This window comes from Phacochoerus africanus, chromosome 2 (genome assembly GCF_016906955.1).
Source record: "Phacochoerus africanus isolate WHEZ1 chromosome 2, ROS_Pafr_v1, whole genome shotgun sequence".
Taxonomy (NCBI): Eukaryota; Metazoa; Chordata; class Mammalia; order Artiodactyla; family Suidae; genus Phacochoerus; species Phacochoerus africanus.
Genome location: NC_062545.1, coordinates 278415688 through 278435180, shown reverse-complemented (window position 1 = coordinate 278435180; position 19493 = coordinate 278415688). Strand labels below are relative to the sequence as shown.

Here is a 19493-nt window from a genome sequence, read left to right as displayed (position 1 = left end):
GACCTGGCAGGGCTTGGTGGCCAGGCAGTGGGGCAGCCCCGCGACGGGCCCCTCTGCCGGGGTGGGGAAGGCAGGTGGCGAGAGCGGCTCCTTTCCCTCCCATCAGAGTATTTCCTGGCACACCTGCCCCTCCTTCGTCGTGCCGCGGCGGGTGTGTTTAATGGCTGTGCGCCTGCCGAGGTCCAGACCTCTTATTAGATTGGTAAAATTAAATCCTGCGAAATAATTTAATTTAATTTAATTTATCTCGCCTCTCTTTCCCTTGCTGGTAGTGATCCTGAGAAATGACACGCTGCATTCCTCTGCCTCGAGCGCCCCCCCCACCCCCCACAGGAAGCTCTTTAGGGTCTGGGTAGGCGTGGGAGGGCGGGGAGCAGCTGGGCTTTTCCGGGACACGGACACCGCCACCCTGAGGCTCCCTCGGCCCCTGTGTGCACACCTGTCTGCAGCTCTTGGGGCCCGAAGCCCCACATCTTGGCTTGACCCTCTGTGGGCTGCCCTGCTGGCAGGGGGCTGGGAGGTGCCTAGGGTTGACCATCTCTAACCCCAGGGCCTGGATCCCAGCCATCCCTGAGGGAGGGTCCTCAGGGAAGAGGACCCCCCACCCCCACCCCCACCCCCACCCCCCGCTTATTCCGGGCGAGGTTGTGGAGTCCACGTGGAGCGGGGCTCCCTGGAGGCTGCCGGCTGCAGGGGCTGGACGCTGGCTGAGGAGCACCAGCTGGGGGTTCCCTGAGTGGGTTCCATTCGGAAGGGCATCTTGAGGGGACGGGTTCCGTGGGGCAGCGGCTTTGAGGATGGCCGGGATGAACAGATAGGGATCCCGTGGAGTTCCCGTTGTGGCGCAGGGGAAATGAACCTGACTAGGAACCACGAGGTTGCGGGTTCGATCCCTGGCCTCGCTCCGTGGGTTAAAGATCTGGCGTTGCCATGAGCTGTGGTGTAGGTCGCCGACACGGCTTGGATCCCACGTTGCTGTGGCTGTGGTGTAGGCCGGCAGCAACAGCTCCGATTCGACCCCTAGCCTGGGAATTTCCATATGCCGTGGGTGCGGCCCTCCAAAGACGAAAAAAGAGAAAACTAAAAAACCAAAGGTAGGGATCCCTGACGTTCCCCCTGGCTCTCCAGAACCTTCTGTAAGTGGACGGCCCTCGAGTCTTGCCGCGGGGGATCCCCGAGTCAGTCGTCCTGCCTGGGTCGCGGGGGATGGGCAGACGGAGGCCCTGGAAAAAGGGGTCACGTGGGGGGGGCAGGCCTGGGCCAGGAGGCTGCATCTGAGGCCCCCTGAGGCCCCTGGCCCGTCTCCTCTCTGGCCGCCTCTCGAGGGGCTGGCCTGAGGCTCATCCTGCTTTCACAGCCCTGGGTGTGTAAACCAAGCCTTTGTTTTATTCTTTTGTCTTAAAGTTCAGCTTTGTTCTTGCTCTGGGCCGAGGCTTCTAAGAAAGCAACCTGAAACCAGCTCGCACTGGGCTGTCCCAGGCTGGGCCGTGGGGCTGCAGCCTCACCTGCACAGGTGGCTTGAGGACACGGCGACACCAGGGCCGGTTGTGCCCATCCCCCGGGAGCCGGCGGCGTCGGCACCTTCCAGGGGGAGCGTGGTCCCCGCTGGGCGAACGCTCTGGCCCCAGCCCTGGGTCGCAGGCCTGTGATGTGCAGACGGGGACGTAGACAGGCTGGGGGCTGACGGAGACGCCCACCTGGACCCCCGCCCTCCCACTCAGGTCCCGGCAGGCAGGGCCACCGAGGTGCCGCTTACGGGCTGTGGCCGAGCCCCTCTCCTAACACTGGTTCCTTTGACCCTGTGGTCACCCTCAGAGGGTGAACCTGGCCCCATCGACAGGAGAGCATCCCAGACGCGGGGCCCCTTGTTCGAGGTCACAGAACCTGCGTCTGAGGTGGCTGGCACCAGGCCTGGCATGTGGGGTGGTGCCCAGCAGAAGCCAGGACCCGCTTCTGAAAGGGACAGCTCCGCAGGCCTCGTACTATCCCCTGCTCTGGGTTCAGAACCTGGCTCCTCCCTGCCCAGCCCTGGGCAGTTGGGACGGTCTGGGGACTGGGGCCCGCTGCACCTTGGCAACCTCTGCTACCAGCCAGGCCCGGCCACCCCTTCTCATGCAGAAGAGCCCCTTCTGGCTCAGGAGACCCCACCTCACCCTCTGGGGGGCTTCTGGCGGTGAGGGCTGAGGGCCTGTGACCAGGGCCGTTTCGGGGGGGGGGGGCCTCCCCGCTGTGCTGTGTGCCCCTGGGCAGCACAGCCCCTCCCTTCCGGCCCTCCCCAGCTGGGTTAAATGCTCATCAGGCATTGGGCAGGCCCGCCCTGGCCTCAACAAACTCATGTGTGGCCCCTGGAGGACTTCCCTGCAGAGGGCCTGAAGGCAGCCGCTCTGTCCCCAGGAGGCCGGTCCTCAGCCGGCAGAGGGAGTGCTCGTGGGGGGGGCGGTGGGGGGGGGGGGGCAGCGGAGGCGGGGCGGGCCCTTCTCTACCATCACGGGCCCCACGGGTCCTTCGACCTCTGAGTGTCCACGTTGACTCCACCTGGGCCCCGCCTGTCCCGCTTTGTGGCTGGGTGGGCACCGGAAGCTGGGCCCACAACCCCCAGCCCGAGGCCCAGCCCCTCATCGGTGAGGCCAGGGGGCTTCTAGGCCCTGGGACGGGGGGCGGGGGGGGGGGAACCACCAGGCCCACGCAGCTTACCTGGGGTCCCGACAGGCTTCTGGCCCAAGGCCAGGTAAAGGTGGGCGTCACAGTGTATAGATGGCACCCCAAGGGCAGCGGGGCGAGGCCTGTGCCCCAGCACGCAGGGCAGGGCCCTCCTTCGCCAGGCGCCCCCGGGGCTGGTGCATCTCGTCCAGGTGCAGGTGAGGAGGGGCTGAGGCCTGGGCACGATCACCCGGTGGCCGAGAGCCGAGGCCGGACTTGAAGCCCGGCTGGTACTGCGATGGGGGCCACGCCGAGGAGGAGGCCGGCCAAGCCCCGCTCCCCTTTGCCCACACAGCCCCCCGGATCCCCAGAGTGCCAAGCAGGGGCCGTGTCTGTGAGCGCTCTGCAGGCAGGCCTGTTTTGCCATCACCCCGTGAGTTGCCCCAACCCCATGGAGGAGGCACAAAGCCGCCTCTGCCGGCCGCCCCGCCGCTCCACGCGCTGGGCGGCTTCCCCGCACCTGGACTTCCTCCCGCTCTCCGTTCAGCGGCTTTTTATCTGGTCTCGGAGCTGAGCCCACGGTGTGTGAAGGGGGGGGGGGGCGCCAGATGGCTCTTTCTTTTTCTCCGGATGCCTTGGGGGGGCAGCGGGAGGGGTGCTGCCCGTGGCCCGGCCTCCTCCCGGCTCCAGCCACCAGGGCCAGTTCTCAGGTCCTGACGGTGACGCTGGATCTGCAGGGGACGGGGCCTTGGCCACCTCCGGTCTCAACCCTGTCTCTTGTTGCGGCTGTCACCGTTGGTGACCGGCAGGGAAACCGAGGCAGGCCAGGCCCACACGGTCCAGCAGGTAGTGGCTTGAGCCTGGAATGAGGTGCCATCCTCTGAAGCAGGATGGGCAGCATGTGGCACAGCCACCCCCACCCCCACCCCCCGCCCCAGAAGAAAGGCTCGGTAGAGGGCCGACCCTGGACCCTGGGGCCGTGGCTTTGCTGCCTCCTCTCTGGGCTGGTCCATCAGGGATCAGGGCTGGTCCTTTGGGGGCTCCTGGTTGCTGGACACTGTGGGCCTGGCCCCAGCTGCAGTCACAAAGTTGCACTTCTTTAGGGGAGCTGCCCTCTGGGGAGTTTGGGCAACCAGGTGACTATGTGGGTGAGTGGAATGGGGGAGCCGGAGCTGCACTGGTTGGGGCTGCTGCTCTGGGACCCCAAGGAGAAGGAGGCGGGCGGACGCCGAGGGAAGGGGCACTGGACTTCTCTGTCCGTTTCTGCACAAACACCCCCCCCCGCCCCCCGCCGCCCCCGGCCCCAGCCCCTTGCTCTCTCCTTTCTGCCTCATTTTCTCACCTCCCTCCGTTTCCTCCCCGCTGGGCCCCCTCCGTCACCAGCTTCTGCCCTGACCCCCTGGCCTCCTCCCCCTCCCCCCCCCCAGCCCCGCCCGCCCTGGAGGAGTTCGACGGCTCTGCCAGCCCTGCAGACTGTTTGGAATAGTTTAAATGCTTTGACACCCGGGCTGTACAGGATGGCAGGGTGGCAGTTTACTGGGTAATTCATATGCAAAACTGCACTATAAATTTCCAGGCTGTCTCAGTTGCCGTGGCACCGCGAGGCGTCTCTCCGCGTCCAGTACAGTATTTCTGCCATCTTTGTTTGCATTGCAGTGAGTCATCAAAAGTCTGTCTTGTACCAACACCCGGAGCCGTGCATTCCTCTGGCACCAACACTCCACTGTTTTTAAAGCCGGGGCTGGGAGCTGGCATTTACTTCGGCTCCCAAATCAAAGGCGGCTATTCATTCCCGAGAGCTGCCTGGATGTCCGTCTGCATCCGGCCTCTTCATTTAGATGCTGTGCGCTGCCCCGGGAGCCGGGCTGGGTGCAGCTGAGCCGAGCCCAGCGCCGAGACTCTCTGCCCTGCTCCTCCTCCTCCTCCTCCTCCTCCTCCTCCTCCTCCTCCTCCGGCTCCTCGCGCCCTCCCCACCCCAAGGGCTCCCGCTCCGTTTGCTGCATTCCCGGAGCAGCTGGCGGCTGCGGGCGGCCGGCGTGCGGGCGAGCCTGCCCCTGCCAGGCTGAGCGGGCAGTGCCGGGGCCACAGCGGCAACGGCCGAAGGTAGGTCCCCTGCCGGCCAGGCCGGCAACTTCTCCGCAGCGGGGGCACTGCGGGCCCCCCCCCCTTGCCCAGCAGCCGCCCACCTGCCCAACTCCTGCGGCGGCCGGTCCGGCGCTCCGCCCTCCTCCCGCTGGCGCCTCTGCGGTCGCCTTCACTTTGCTCCCGCGGGACAGAGCGGCCCTTTGTACGGGCGCTGACTGCGCGGAGTTGGGCCGGCGCCTTCTCCGGCCCGTCCGCCGTCCGAGTCGGGCATCGGACCCTCGGCGCTGGGGGCCGGCAGCGCCGAGCCCTTGCCCTGCCCTCCCCCGTCTCCCCACGACCCCTCTAGTCACCTGGGCTGGGAACGAGCCAGCAGGGATTGGCCAGCGTCAGGAGCTGGGGGGCCGGGCGGGCAGGTGGGGCTGCGACAGGCTCCCAACTCCGGTCCAGCTGGCAGTTGGGGGCCGGGGATGCTGCCGGCCAGGGGAGCCCCTGGCCGTGGCCCGGAGGGGGAGCAGAGGTGAGGGAGCCGCCGAGTTCTCCCAGCTTCGGCTCACTTCCCTGGGCGGCCCCCCCTCCGCCCCTCCAGAGGCCCAAGGGGGCGGCTTCTCCACCGGCGGGGGCAGAACCCCCCCTCCTGCGGGCCCCCTGCGCAGCTGCTCCGAGGGAAAAGCGCAACAGCAAACCGAAACCAAAGCCTCCGAGAGACCCCAACACTCCCCCTCTGCTCCCCCGCCGCCCTGGGGGAAGGTGGGGAGTGGTCCTTGGCTGCTAACTTTTTCCCGGGAGAGGGGTGCTCTGCAGATGCAGGCCTGCCGCCCTCGCCCCTCCGGCAGCGCCGTCGAACCGCCCTGTCCCCCCTCCTGGTCCCTGTTCCTGTCTTCTGCCAGGACGGGGTCTCTGCCAGCCCTGGGGGCTCATGCGCGGCCCAGGGTGGTGTGGCGGGCACCCTCCTGGCTGGGACCTGGCGGGAGCGTCTCGTGTCCTGGGCACCGTTGACGGCTCGGCTGGGGTCCAGCCGAAGGCCAGGGGGGCCGCGAGACCTGGTCTGGCTGGTTGCGGCCGGGGCGGCGGGGGGCGGCGGGGGTGGGGGTGCCCAGAGGGAGCACCGGGCGCTCGGGGCAGTGGGGGGGGCGGCGGCGGCGGCGGGAGCTCGGTCCTCCGGACGGGCACTGACCGCGGGCTCTCCCGCGCCCTCTCTCCGGCAGATGTGCCCCGCTCGGCCGCTCCCGCGCTGAGAGTCCGAGGCCAGCCCGCAGCGCCCGCCCGCCATGTCGCAGATGCTGCACATCGAGATTCCCAACTTCGGGAACACCGTGCTCGGCTGCCTCAACGAGCAGCGTCTGCTGGGCCTCTACTGCGATGTGTCCATTGTGGTCAAGGGCCAGGCCTTCAAGGCCCACCGGGCCGTCCTGGCCGCCAGCAGCCTCTACTTCCGCGACCTGTTCAGCGGCAACAGCAAGAGCGCCTTCGAGCTGCCGGGCACCGTGCCGCCCGCCTGCTTCCAGCAGATCCTGTCCTTCTGCTACACGGGCAGGCTGACCATGGCGGCCAGCGAGCAGCTCGTGGTCATGTACACGGCCGGCTTCCTGCAGATCCAGCACATCGTGGAGCGCGGCACAGACCTCATGTTCAAGGTGAGCTCGCCCCACTGTGACTCGCAGACGGCCGTGATGGAGGACGCCGGCTCCGAGCCCCAGAGCCCCTGCAACCCGCCGCCCTCCGCCGCCGCCGCCGCCGCCGCGCCCCCCTTCGTCGTGTCCCCCTCCGTGCCCATCCCGCTGCTGACCCGAGTGAAGCACGAAGCCATGGAGCTGCCGCTGGCCGCCGGCCCGGGCCTGGCCCCCAAGCGCCCGCTGGAGACGGGGCCCCGGGATGGCGCGCCGGTGGCGGCGGGCCCGATGGGGGCGGCGGGCACGGCCCCTCTCAAGCTGCCCCGGGTCTCCTACTACGGGGTGCCCGGCCTGGCCACCCTCATCCCCAGCATCCAGCAGGCGCCCTACTCCCAGGGAGAGCGGACCAGCCCGGGGGCCAGCAGCCTGCCCACCACAGACAGCCCCACGTCCTACCACAACGAGGAGGACGAGGAGGACGACGAGGCCTACGACACCATGGTGGAGGAGCAGTACGGCCAGATGTACATCAAGGCCACGGGCAGCTACGCAGGTAACGCGCGGTGGGGGCCTGGCCCCACGCCGCCCCGGCGCCCGCCCACCCCCAGGCTCGGGTGGACCTCCAGACCCTGCGTGGGCCCCGAGGCAAACCTGCCTTGCCCCGCGGCCCTCGCAGCCTGGCGGGAAGACGGGCACATCCGGGCCCTGGACAGCCCAGGGCGGCCGCTGCGCTGGCGGTGTGCAGGGGACAGTCCCCTAGCCCCGGCCGGACGAGCCGGCAGGAGCAGGGCCTGGGGCTGACGCGCAGGGCCTCAGCCAAGGACTTCTCACTTGGTCCGGGATGAGGCGGGAGGCCACGGGCCAGTTCAGCTGCAGTGTAACCTGTGGGACGGGGCCCTGGCCTTCCCTGGACAGATGAAGAGACTGAGGGCCTCAGTGGACCAGGGACCTGCCTGAGGCTTCACAGCGTGCTGTGTAACCCAGGCTGGTGCCTCCCCTGCTCGAGGCCTCCGGGTCCCTGTTTGTGAAGGGACCTTTGAGGCTGCCTTTGACCTCAGCCCTTTCCCCACCGGCCGCTCAGGCCAGATCCCCCTGGGCCGTCCCATGTGTACCCACCTCCCTGGGCCCAGCCCCGGGGGACAGGCCGGAAAGTGCCAGGGGGACTGAGCGAGTTGCCCCCCAGCTTGTTCGGGGAGGACTCCTGCCTTTGGAACCTTTAAACCTGGCCTGTCCGTATCACTGCCCGAAGGCTGCATCGGGTCCCCAGGGGTGGCTGAGGATTTGCTGGGTGAAGGGTCCGCCGTGGAGGCCCCGGCCAGGTGTCCCCCTGCCTCTTCCCTGTTCCCCGAAAACTGGCTGTGTGCCCGGGCCTGCTGCCTGCGCTGCGCTGCTCTGCATGCGGGGCCTGTGTCCAGTGGGCTGGACCGGGTGTGTGGTGCCAGTGGGAAGTGACATCCCAGAGCTGGGACCCCAAGGGGCCGTGTGGGGACTCTTTCCTCCCTTCGGGGCCTCCCGTGTCCTCTCCTCCCACTGCTGCGCCTCCTCCTCCAGGCGGGCACTCAGCCATTAGCCCCCGGGGGTGGTGGGGGCAGAGTGAGCCGGAGCCCCGGCCGCCTGGGGCCCTTGGGACATCCGGCCGCCTTGTGGCCGAGGGCTGGCCGTCTGGATCTCGGCTTCTGGTCTGGCCACCCTGGGTCCCTCTCTCGGGTCCCTTTCAGAGCTGCAGGGGGAGGCACTGCCCTGCGCAGCCCCCTCGGGGGCCCTGGGCCTCGGTTCCCCCTTAGAATTCATCGCTTTATCTTAACCCGTCTCGTCGTACCTGCGCAAATTCCGCAGGACGCGAGCGAGCACGCAGACCAGCTCCACCGGGACTTGGGCTTCCTTAGTGGTAGAGGGAGGGCTTCGTGCTCCTGGTGCCCAGAGCCCTGTGAGCCCTGCTGGAGGCAGGCCTTGCTGGGACCCCAGGAGCCACCCGGGTGCCGTTTTCCTCTGCCCCCGGCCGACAGCCCCCAGGGGAGCCCAGGCTGGGCCAGAGGCAGCTGGGCCGGCTCCCGAGCCCTTCCCGAGAAGACAGGCTACCCTCGGTCCCTGAAGTCCCCCGTGCCAGCAGCTGGACGGGGCTCAGCAGAGGGGACAGTGCAGCAGGACCCAGGAGAACCCTCGCTCAGATGTCTCCCTAGGGTCCCCCCGCATGGACCCTTCCCGCCAGCATGTCCTCAGGCCTTGGTGCCTCTGGAGCAGCAAGAAGCAGGATGGTGTTGGGATCACTGGGAGTGGGTCGGGGGCAGTAGGCCGTCTGAACCCGGGTCCCCCTCACCTGCGCAGGCGTGGCCCACCTGTGGCCTTAGTCTTCCAGGGAGCCAAGGCACAGTGGCCGTGGACAGTCCAGGGTAGGGCTGGGGAAGCCGAGCTGCCCTGAGCAGCCTCCTGCCTTAATCGTGCCCGGGCCGTCTCACCAGCCCTCCCCGACTCAGACTGGAAACTGTGTCCATCTCAGGCTGGGCACCGTCCAGCCCAGGCCTGTGTGTCTGTGCCCTGTGGCGATCAGAGCCCCCTGCCCGCTCCCTGGGGGTGTTGGAGGTGGGGTGGGTGGTGGCGGAGGTGGGGGGGGCCCTGCCTGCAGCTGACCCTGTGTGGGTTTTTTCCTCCGTGAGCCCGTAAGTGGGGCAGGGAGGGCTGTGTGATTTCTTGGTTAAAATCTAGGTTATTGGCGGTGACGTGGCTGCTATCGCTGGGCGCGGGGGAGGGTCCATGGGGGCAGACGGGCAGAGGGGGACTGGTCTTGGGTGCTGGCTCCCCACCCCCAGGTCCCTGCACACCTTGGCCTGGCCTGACTGGGGACATCGTGGCACCCCCGGGGGGCCTGGACGCAGGCTGTGCCGGGCGCTCAGAGCCGGGATCCAGAATGTTCTAAGGTGAACTGCTGGGGCCTACGGGCACTTGGAGCCCTTGTCCTTTCTGGCCTCGGTCTCCCCACCTGCCAGGGGAGGGCTTGGCCTGAGTGACCCTCGGGGGGCTTTTGACTGGCACCCTGTGTGCGGGGAGGCCCCATGCGGTGACCCCACCCCCACCTCGTCCCCTTAAAGCGCCGTCAGCTGCTCCCGTGTCCCGAGCGTCTGGAGAGCAGGGAGCTGAATGTGACAGACAGCAGGGTGTGGAGCCTGGGCCCCCCCAGCCCCCCTGGGTCCGTCCCCTGTGTCTCCTCCGTTCCCTCCGAGTCCCGTGTCATCGCCCCCGGGCAGGTGCCGTGCTTGCTTCATCCACTCCCCCTCCAAGGACGCTGGGGGGTTTGCATGTGTCGCTCTTAGGAGTGGGGGTGTCGATGGGGAGGGTCATACTCACCCCCCGTGGCAGCGGGCTCGGCCCCCGCTCGGGGCGCAGGGCAGCCCTGCCGCAGGGCCCCAGCGCAGTGGGTGTCTGCACGCCCGTGGCTGCGGGAGTGGGAGCCAGGGGCCAGTGCTCAGGCCGGGTTCGTCACGGGGGGTGGGGTTGTTTTTTGGGGGGAGCACAGAGGGCCCCGCCCCCACCGCGCACCACGAGGGGTCTGCTGGTGTGGCCTCCCCTTGGTCACGCTTCTTGGGCGCGTCTGCACCCGCAGGCTGGGAGCAGTGGCCACCAGGATGGGTGTGGCCCGTGGAGACGGACACACACACGCTACGGCTGGAGGCCAAGGTCAGGGCGGGCCGCCCCTCGGCCCTTGAGGGAAGGGCTGGCAGGGGCGATCCCAACGCCTGCCCGGGCTCCTCCCCTGCTCTGTGTGGGTCTGCCCACCGTCTGGCCCCGGGCCCCCCACCGATGGACGGGCTCCCTGTGGGCGTCCGAGATGGAGGCCTGCCTGGGTGTTTAGGCACCAGCCACGCGTCCACATGAGCCCTTTTCCAGGAGGGGCGGCTCTGGGGTGCCCTGCTGGTGCGCCAGGACGCTGCTGGTGGAACTGCTCCCCCTCGGGGTCTGCCCGGGTCCCCACACCTGGATGCAGGACAGACCCCGGCAGCACATGTTCCCTGACCCCGCCGCTCCCCCGGCCAGCCCTTTCCTGCACCACCTCTGAGCTGAGCGTCTGCTGGCTGTCCTGTCCTGTGGGTGGGGGTCCAGGGTAGAGGGGCCCGCCTGAAGTGTCACCACTCCCCACAGCAGGGCCTCCTCCTGGTCACAGGACGCCTGGCGGAGGCCACCCCCTGCACCCAGAGCTCAAGGCTGTCACCTGGGGTCCCACAGAGAAGGGAGAGGACAGGACGTGTTCTGCAGGCCCCACCCCACCCCCACCCATCCACACTGCCGCCCAGCCTTAACTGGGTCCACACTCTTAGAGCCCAGCGCTACCCTGGGCTGCCTGGTGTTGGAGGGTCCCCCGTCACATCCAGGTAGGCCACCTGGTGACAGAGGTGTCCGTGCCAGCGTGTCAGATAGCTCACACCCTGGCAGCTGCCTGAGGGCCAGCCAGGCCCCCCACGTGCCAGCTGGGCTCATCCCTGTGGCCTCCCTGGGGTCCATGCAAAGTCACAATCACCCCTCGCACCCCCAAACACCCTGAGATGTCTTCTCAGACCCGTTGTATTGAGGTGGGACGTCCACACTTGATGCCACGGGTGAGGCCAGGCCGGGGCGCCGTCGGCGCAGTCAGCCAGCGCGTGTGCCCGCGCCCCGGGGGCCCTGGCGCCCTGTTGCTGGCATCCCCTGGCCCCATGGCAGGCAGCCTCCGCCCTGCTTTCCGTCCCCCGCTACTTCCGCCTGTTCTGGAGCGTCCGGGGGCAGAGTCGTCCCTGGAGAACAGGAGCGAGACTTGCCTGCCGTCCGCCTCGTGTATCCGGGTGTACACATGAGCCGACACGCCAAGGCCAAGTGCACGGGGATGTGCTTGGTCCCCGTCAGCAGTCAAGCACCCCATGGTCAAGGTGCCCCAGGTTTCCCGCCCCCAGTGTCCCCTGGCGTCCCCCCAACCCCGCCGGGCCACGTCCACCTGCCTCCCGCTCCTGCGGGTCTGCCTTCACGGGACCACACAGGATGGATGTTTTGTTTTTGACTCTTGCATCAACTGTGTCTGGAGAGCCATTTGTCCCTGCGGTTTAGGGGGTGGGTCTTTGGCCCTCCCAACCCGGAGGCTGAGCATCCTCCATGCCGTGGCCGTGGCTGGCGGGTGGCGCCGTTGTCCTTGGGCTGCCGCGACTGCCCCAGTGCAAGTGGGACTGCCTCCGTTTTCCTGATGTGTTGGTTGCATCCAGTTCCTTGCGGCGGGTTGGACCACTCTTCCGTTCCACTGCACCACGACGGGAACTCCTCAATTGGCTGATATTTTCTTAAGGAGGTTGGCATCTGTGTTCGTGAAGGCAGATCATCCATGGTTTGCCTGCAGCATCTTTGTCTGGTGGGACAGGAGGACACGCCAGCCTTCTGTCCCCTTGTCCCTTATTTTCTGAAGGCGTGTGTGTACGTTTGACGTTCTGTCTTTCTTAAGCGTCGGGTAGAATTCATTCACCAGTGAAGCCACTTGGGCCTGCAGGTTTGCTGTTTTGTTCACTGTGGGAAGATTTTTAAGTACATATTCTGTTGGTGTAGATACAGAGCGCTACAGAACTTCTCTTTTGTCTTGTTCAGGCTGTCGTAATGTGTGTCTTTCATAGAATTTATCCATTTCTGGTCCACGCAGTGTTCGTGTAGCCGTGCCAGTTCTTATATTTAGTGTGTGCCTGGCATTGGCTCTTTCTAGCCTTTTACTGTCACTTTATTGTATTTTATTTATCTGTGGCACGCAGTGCCCTGATGTGGCCCCTTAGTCCCCAGAGCAGGAATCGAACCTGGGCCGCAGTAGTGAAAACACCGGGTCCTAACCGCTAGACCGCCAGGGACCTCCCGTCGTCCTTTTCCTGTGTCTTAAGGCACGTATTTTATAGGTGGCACATGGTTGAGATCGGCTTCTTTATCCAGTCTGATCCTCTTTTATTGGGAGTCTTTGGAGCATTTGCATTTAATGTAATTTTCAAAGGGATTAGGTTCAGACCTCTTATCTCACTAGTAGTTTTTTATTAGCCGTGTTTTCTTCCTCTTTTCCAGCACGTTTTTAGTCTTATTTTTGTGGCCGCACCTGCAGCACATGGAAGTGCCTGGGCCAGGGGTCGAATTGGAGCTGCAGCTGCTGGCCTACACTGCAGCTTGCGGCAGCCCCGGATCCTTCACCCACTGAGGGAGGCCAGGGATCCAACCCGCGTCCTCACAGACGCTGTGTCAGGTCCTTAAGGTACTGAGCCGCGGCAGGAACTCCGTCCCGCACTTTGGGACTGCATCTCTCCAGCGTTCCTCCTGAGCTCTGCTGGTGACCCAGTGATTAGACCCCCCCCCCCCCCGCCCCCGCCGTGTGGAGTTGCCTCGTGAGTCTCGGCTGATCCCGTCGGGTTTGTTGCTCCCTCCCGTGGGATTCGGACCCTCGAAACTGTGTATTTTCCTTTCCCCGCCCTGGTCCTTTGTGGAACTGTTGTCATGGATTTTACTTCTTCGTAAGCTCTGAACTTTATGATAATGTCACTGTGAAACAGCCACTTGTCTTTTTTTCCACTTTAAAATCCAAACACCGGAGGTCCCGTCGTGGCGCAGTGGTTAACGAATCCGACTGGGAACCATGAGGTGGCGGGTTCGGTCCCTGCCCTTGCTCAGTGGGTTAACGATCCGGCGTTGCCGTGAGCTGTGGTGTGGGTTGCAGGCACAGCTCGGATCCCGCGTTGCTGTGGCTCTGGCGTAGGCCGGGGGCTACAGCTCCGATTGGACCCCTAGCCTGGGAACCTCCATATGCTGCAAAAAGACAAAAAAAAAAAAAAATCCAAACACCGTAGAGTTTACTGCTTGGGGCGTCTTGTCCTCTGGGTTTCAACAAACACATACAGGCAGGTGATCGCCTCCTTCGTAATCAAGACCCAGAGCCGTTTCACCTCCCGGGTTTTATCACCGCCCCCCCGCCCCCGGGGCCCCTTCGGGGTCTTTTCTTTCCTGCTTCCAGCTCCTGCAACCACAGGTCTGGTGTGGGGCACATCAGTGGCGTCTCGCAGCACGTGACCTTCGAGTCAGAAGGCATTTGATCATTTGTGTGGTGTGAGCGCAAGCTCCTTCTTTTTGCCTGCTGAGTAGTACTCCGTCATGGGTTCATCTGGTTGCCAGGTGAAGGACCTCTGGGGTGTTGCTAGTTTGTCGTCGTTATGGAATGAGATGCTGCAACGCGGTGTCCGGGTTTTTATGCACAGTTCAGTTTTCAGTTCTGTTGGGTGAGTTGGCTTAGGAGTGAGAGTGTGGGTCCCGCCGTGAGTGTATTTTTAACTGTATAAGCAATTGCCCAAACTCTTGTCGGCGGTAGTTCTGTCACGTTCCATCCCAACCAGCCAACCAGGAGAATTCCCGGTGTTCCGTCTTCTCGTCGGCACTTGGCTTTGTCTTTCTTTTAAGCCACCCTCGTGGTCTGGGGTGGTGGCTCCTTGCAGCTTTAACTGGTAGCTCTCTGGTGTCTACGGACGTGGTGCACCCTTTGTGTGTGTGTTTGCAGTCTGTGCACCTGCCCTGGCCGAGCCTTTCCCAGTCTTCTGCCCTCTTTGTCTTGGGTGGTAGTGGGTACTGGGTATTGCGTGTTTTGCACACGGTCCTCCGGAATTCCACGGACGTGTCCTCAGTGTGTCGTGTGTGGAGACCCGACCTCGGTCTGGCTCGGTGTCTGCGACGTCCCCCTGGGTCCTCTGGTTGAGGTGACCTCCGCCAGGGAGAGTCGCCCCCGTGGCAAGAAAAGCTGTGCCGTTCGCCTTTCACCCACCACTTCTAGTATTTATTGATGATTCTTGGAGCTCCCGTCGTGGCTCAGCAGGTTAAGAACCCAGCTAGTATCTGTGGGGATGTGGGTTCGATCCCTGGCCTCACCGAGTGGGTTAAGAGTCTGGTGTTGCCATGGGCTTGGATTCCGTGTTGCTGTGGCTGTGGTGCAGGCCGGCAGCTGCAGCTCCCGTTCGACCCCTAGCCTGGGAACTTCCAAATGCTGTAGGTGCAGCCCAAATAAATAAATAAGTAAACAAACATTAATGATTCCTGCCCGGACTAATTACCACCTGATGGGTCCAAGGTGATGACCTGGGGCCAGAGCTCCATTTATGAGCTGGTCGTCTTTCGTCGGGATGAGCTTCCGCAAACCCCCTACTTCACTTATTTTATTCCTTCACGTACTGCTGTTGCTTATTTAGTGTTGGTGTAGAGGTGGTTTTTTATTTTTATTTTTTTTTAATTTTTGTCTTTTGAGGGCTGTGCCCCTGGCCCATGGAGGTTCCCAGGCTAGGGGTCGAATCAGAGCTGGAACTGCGGGCCTACACCACGGCCACAGCAACACCAGATCTGAGCCGCCTCTGCGACCTACCCCACAGCTCAGTTCACGGCAACACCAGGTCCTCAACCCACTGAGCGAGGCCAGGGATCGAACCTGCATCCTCATGGATGCTTGCCGGGTTCGTTTCCACTGAGCCACCGTGGGGACTCCTAGAGTTATTTTTTTAACGCCCTTTTCGAAGTGTCTCTCGTTCAGCAGAGGGGCCCAGGCTCGTCTTGCGCCTTCAGTTCCCCGGCCCTGGAGTCAGCGGCTTTCCCTCTGAGTGGGGTCGGCGGGGTGGGGCTGGGCTTGCCCGTCGCCCCAGGGGTGTGGTTTTCATACCTTTTAGCTGTCAGAGCTGGGGACCGATCCACTCAGAAATGGCACATTCGTACTGACGTCTGTGCGTGGAGCTCAGCGCCCCGGGCTTCTCCAGCGCCTCTGTCCCCTGCGTCTCGTTTCCCCTCTAACAGTCCCCATGCCGACCCCCTGTTTGCCCATTAAGGCTTTGCCCTCTGCAGTATATCTGCACTGGATTTTTTTTTTTTTTTCCCACTGTACAGCAAGGGGGTCAGGTTATCCTTACATGTATACATTACAATTACATTTTTCCCCCACCCTTTCTTCTGTTGCAACATGAGTATCTAGACAAAGTTCTCAATGTTATTGCACTGGATTTTTTTAAAGCAGTGTGACCTGCGGCTCCAGATTTGCCTTTCTCTCTACCTTTCCAGTGGGGCTGCTGCCACGCTCTCCTGAGAAGACCGCGTTTGCACAGCGGCGTCGCCGTGTCCCCCGCGTGGTCCCCAGACGGGGTCACAGGTCTGGCTTCTTCTATCCGAGCTCCGTCGGTCCCTGCGCTTACCCCTCCGCCCACCCCCCACCCCCCAGTGTCTCTACCGTGTGGGTCTTCTAGGTCTGTCTTCCTTGCTTCTGCCTTGCTTGGGCTATTTCTTGGCATCTGGATATGCCTTTTGGAACCAATTTGCCAGATGCCACACAATCCCTGCTAAAAGTTGGCTGGGATCTCACCTGCTCTTTGTGTTTTGTTTTGCTTTGTTTTTGTCTTTTTAGGGCTGCACCCACAGCATATGGAGGTTCCCAGGCTAGGGGTTGCATTGGAGCCACAGCTGGAGGCCTGCGCCCCAGCCACAGCCACACCAGATCCAAGCCAGGTCTGTGACCTACATACGCCACAGCTCATGGCAACGCCGGATCCTTAACCCACGGAGCGAGGCCAGGGAGCAAACCTGTGTCCTCATGGATGCGAGTCAGACTCATTTCTGCTGAGCCACGATGGGAATTCCATCACCTACTCTTTGGATTAGTCTGGGGCAAACCAGTCTTTCCAAGATCGGGTGTATCTCTCCATTTTTTGATATCTGTTTCTGTTTTCTTAGGACTATTTTGTAGCTTTTCTGCGTATCTTTTATTAGATTTATTCCTAGAAATTCATTTTTTGTTTTAATGACATTTAAGCCCCCCCATTGCTTATTGCTAATATGCAGAAACAAATTGGATTATTTTTAGAAGTCTGGCCACTGAGCTCAAATCACATCTTTACCCTCACAGGTTTTACCCACGCGTGCTTTTGGCTGTTTGCTCTGCACGCGCGTGTCGTGTGCTGAGAAAGACAGCTTCCTTTAGTCCTCTTCTTAGCCTTTTTCAGCTCAAAAGGTTACTGACGTGTCATTGATTTCGGCTCGTTTTCTTTCTTGCTTCCTCCGGCCAGAGCTCCCGGCTCAGCCCTGTCTTCCTTCCAAACCCAGGAAGGGCTTCCAGTGTTTCATCTTTAAGTGGGATATTTGCTCTAGGCTTGTTTCGTGATTCCCTTTATCACATTCAGGGAATTTCTCTTCCGAACTGAAGAGTTTTGTTTTGTTTTTCCGTAAATAAGCGCTGCATCTCCACCAAAGCTTTTTCTCTAAATACCGAGGTGGTCGGGTCGCCTTTCCCTTCTGGCCTGTTGATGTTATAAGTTGCTTTTTCCAAAATTCAAAAGCCTCACATTCCTGGAAGACGGTCAACCGCCTCGTGATGTCGGGTCCTTATTTTATGCACCTCTGGATCCCCCGTCCTAATTTTGTTTGCCCCCGTTTTTGGAGGGGGCCTCTCTGAGCGTGACCCCTCCCCCCCCCCATGTTCACCTCCTAGAAGGAGGCAGGAAAGGCAGGTGGAAGGCCTGGGGTCCAGCCCTCACTAAACTGGGGGAACCTCTGGCCTGGAGGCCCCCCCCCCCCCCCCGCCGTGTGCCACCTGCCGCCCTGAACAGGTGTCCAGAGCTCCAGCCTGACCACCGGGAACCTGTTAAATGGTACCACGTCCGTGCACAGCACACGCCGTGTAGGTGCTGGTGTCAGCACCCCAAACCCACATCAGGGGAGGCGGGAGTCTGGGCCCCACGCCTGGAGGCCACAGCTGTGGGGGACGGGGCCATGCTTTCCACAGTGGCTGATATTTTCCTTAGGGTTCTCACCGCCGTGTCTACGAGTGAGTGTACCCCCTCATTATCCTCTAAGGTAATGGCTCCCTTTTTGTTGGCAAGGCTATCTTGCTTCATAAGATGAAATGAGAGCGGCGTCCCCGTTGTGGCTCAGTGGTAAGGAACCTGGCGAGTATCCAGGAGGACGCAGGTTCGATCCCTGGCCCCGCTCAGTGGGTCAAGGATCTGGCGTTGCTGTGGTTGTGGTGTAGGCTGACGGTTGCCGCTCTGATTGGACCCCTGGCCTAGGAACCCCCATATGCTGTGGGTGCAGACCTTAAAAAAATTGAATTGGTAATTAATTAATTAAAAGAAAATAAGAATTGGAGTTCCCTGGTGGCTCAGCAGGGTAAGGACCTGGTGTTGTCACTGTTGTGGTGTGGGTTCGATCCCTGGCCCTAGAACGTCTGCGTGCTGTGGCCAAGGGAAAAAAAGTGAATTGAGAATTATCCTCTCGTCTTTTAAAAAAACGATCTGGAAGCGTTAGGATAAGTTTAGCCAATATCTTAAACGTTTGCGGTTAATTCACAGGTGAAACCACTTAGGCCTGGAGTTTTTTGCAGGACAGTATTAGATTCCTGTCTGTATTAGCTAAATTTAGATTTCTTTTTCTTCTTAAGTCGGTGTTGGTGAGTTCTCTAGAAGCTTGTCAGCTTTATTTAATTTTCAGATTTATTGGTGTGAATTTACTCCTAATACCCTCTTAAAATCTTCCTAATGGTTTAAAAACATTTTTGTGTGTGTCTTTTTAGGGCCACACCCACCGCGTATGGAGGGCCCCGGGCCAGGGGTCAAATTGGAGCTGTAGCCACTGGCCTACATCACAGCCCCAGCCACGCCGGATCCTTCACCCACGGAGCGAGGTCAGGGCTTGAACCTGCGTCCTCGTGGATGCTAGTCAGATTCGTTTCCGCTGAGCCGTGATAAGAACTCCTTAAATTTATTTTTGAATCAATGCGAATGGATTATCGTTGACTTGTAATGTTGTCAGTTTCAGACCTGGAGCGAAGCGAGGCAGCTGTGCAGGTACGTGGATCAATTCTTTCTCAGACTCTCTCCGCATGTAGGTCCTTGGGGAATCCTGAGTGGATTTTCACCAGCGTGGTGTGTATGCCTTAATCCGCATTAATCCCAAACGCCAGTTTATCCCTCCTGGCCGAGGGTCCTCTGACGACCACAAGGTTGGCTTTGCCCTCTTTCCGTTTCGTGGGTAAGTTCTTTTGTATCGTTCGTATTAGATGCCGCACAAGTGGCACCATGTGCTTGTCTTCCTCTGACGCCACTTGCGTGAGAGTCTCTCGTTGCATCTGTGTTGCTGCAAATGGCACGGTTTCCTTCTTTTTGGCGGCTGAGTCGTGTTCTGTGGCGTGTATGGACCACATCTTCGCCCGTCCTCTGTCGATGGGCACGTAGCTCGTTTCCCTGCTGTGACCATGGGGTACCTGTCTCTTGTCGAATTCAGAGTTTTCTCTGGACGCATGCCCAGGAGTGGGATGGCTGGATCATATGGTAGTTCTGTATTTGGTTTTTCATTTTCATTTATTTTTATTTTTGTTTTTTTTGTTTTTGTTTTGTGTCTTTTTAGGGCCGCACCCACGGCATATGGAGGTTCCCAGGCTAAGGGTCCAATCGGAGCTGAAGCCGCCAGCCTGCACCACAGCCACAGCCACAGCCACGCCAGATGCGAGCCGTGTCTGCGACCTACACCACAGCTCACAGCCATGCCGGATCCTTGACCCACGGAGCGAGGCCAGGGATCGAACCCGCAACCTCGTGGTTCCTAGTTGGAGTCGTTCACCACTGCACCATGACGGGAGCTCCTGGATTTGGTTTGTTTAAAGGAACCTCAGTACTCCTCTCCGTTGGGGTTGTACCGTATCATCCTGAGGTTTATGGAAGAAAGTGGCAAACTCTGACACTGGGCGGATCTGCCCCAGGGCCTGGTCCCCAGCCGGCCACACACGGAGGATGCGTTTCTGTTTTTAAAGAGGTATTTAAAAAGGAAAAAGGGGAGTTCCCGTCGTGGCGCAGTGGTTAACGAATCCGACTAGGAACTATGAGGTTGCGGGTTCGGTCCCTGCCCTTGCTCAGTGGGTTAAGGATCTGGCGTTGCCATGAGCTGTGGTGTGGGTCATAGACGCGGCTCGGATCTTACGTTGCTGTGGCTCTGGCGTAGGCTGGCGGCTACAGCTCCGATTCTAGCCCTAACCTGGGAACCTCCATATGCTGCAGGAGTGGCCCTAGAAAAGGCAAAAAGAAAAAAAAAATGAAATGAAAAGGAAAAAGGCAAAAATGAAGGCTATGCCACAGCAGCCCCCCAATGTGGCCCAAACAGCTAAGAGACTTGCTC

General features: G+C 61.7%; 2 protein-coding genes across 4 annotated transcripts in view; one reads left to right on the top strand and one right to left on the bottom strand.

The window, feature by feature from the left end:
* NACC2 (NACC family member 2) overlaps positions 1-19493 on the top strand; it is a 70390-nt gene that overhangs the window by 28765 nt on the left and 22132 nt on the right. For 2 of the 3 annotated variants that reach the window (XM_047768912.1, XM_047768910.1), the window contains one exon: positions 5931-6888. In XM_047768912.1, coding sequence (XP_047624868.1) covers positions 5994-6888 — 895 coding nt within the window. In that variant the 5' untranslated portion in view covers positions 5931-5993. Of the gene's footprint in view, positions 1-4637; positions 4744-5930; positions 6889-19493 lie in introns of those variants that run through there. The other variant, XM_047768913.1, reaches the window with a different exon arrangement.
* Positions 631-5995, bottom strand: LOC125120962 (basic proline-rich protein-like). The gene is made up of 6 exons (XM_047769303.1): positions 5687-5995; positions 2762-2933; positions 2154-2188; positions 1506-1643; positions 1110-1223; positions 631-759 (listed from the first exon to the last, which is right to left on the bottom strand). Exons 1-6 carry the CDS (start codon positions 5993-5995, stop codon positions 631-633), a joined length of 897 nt encoding a protein of 298 aa, XP_047625259.1.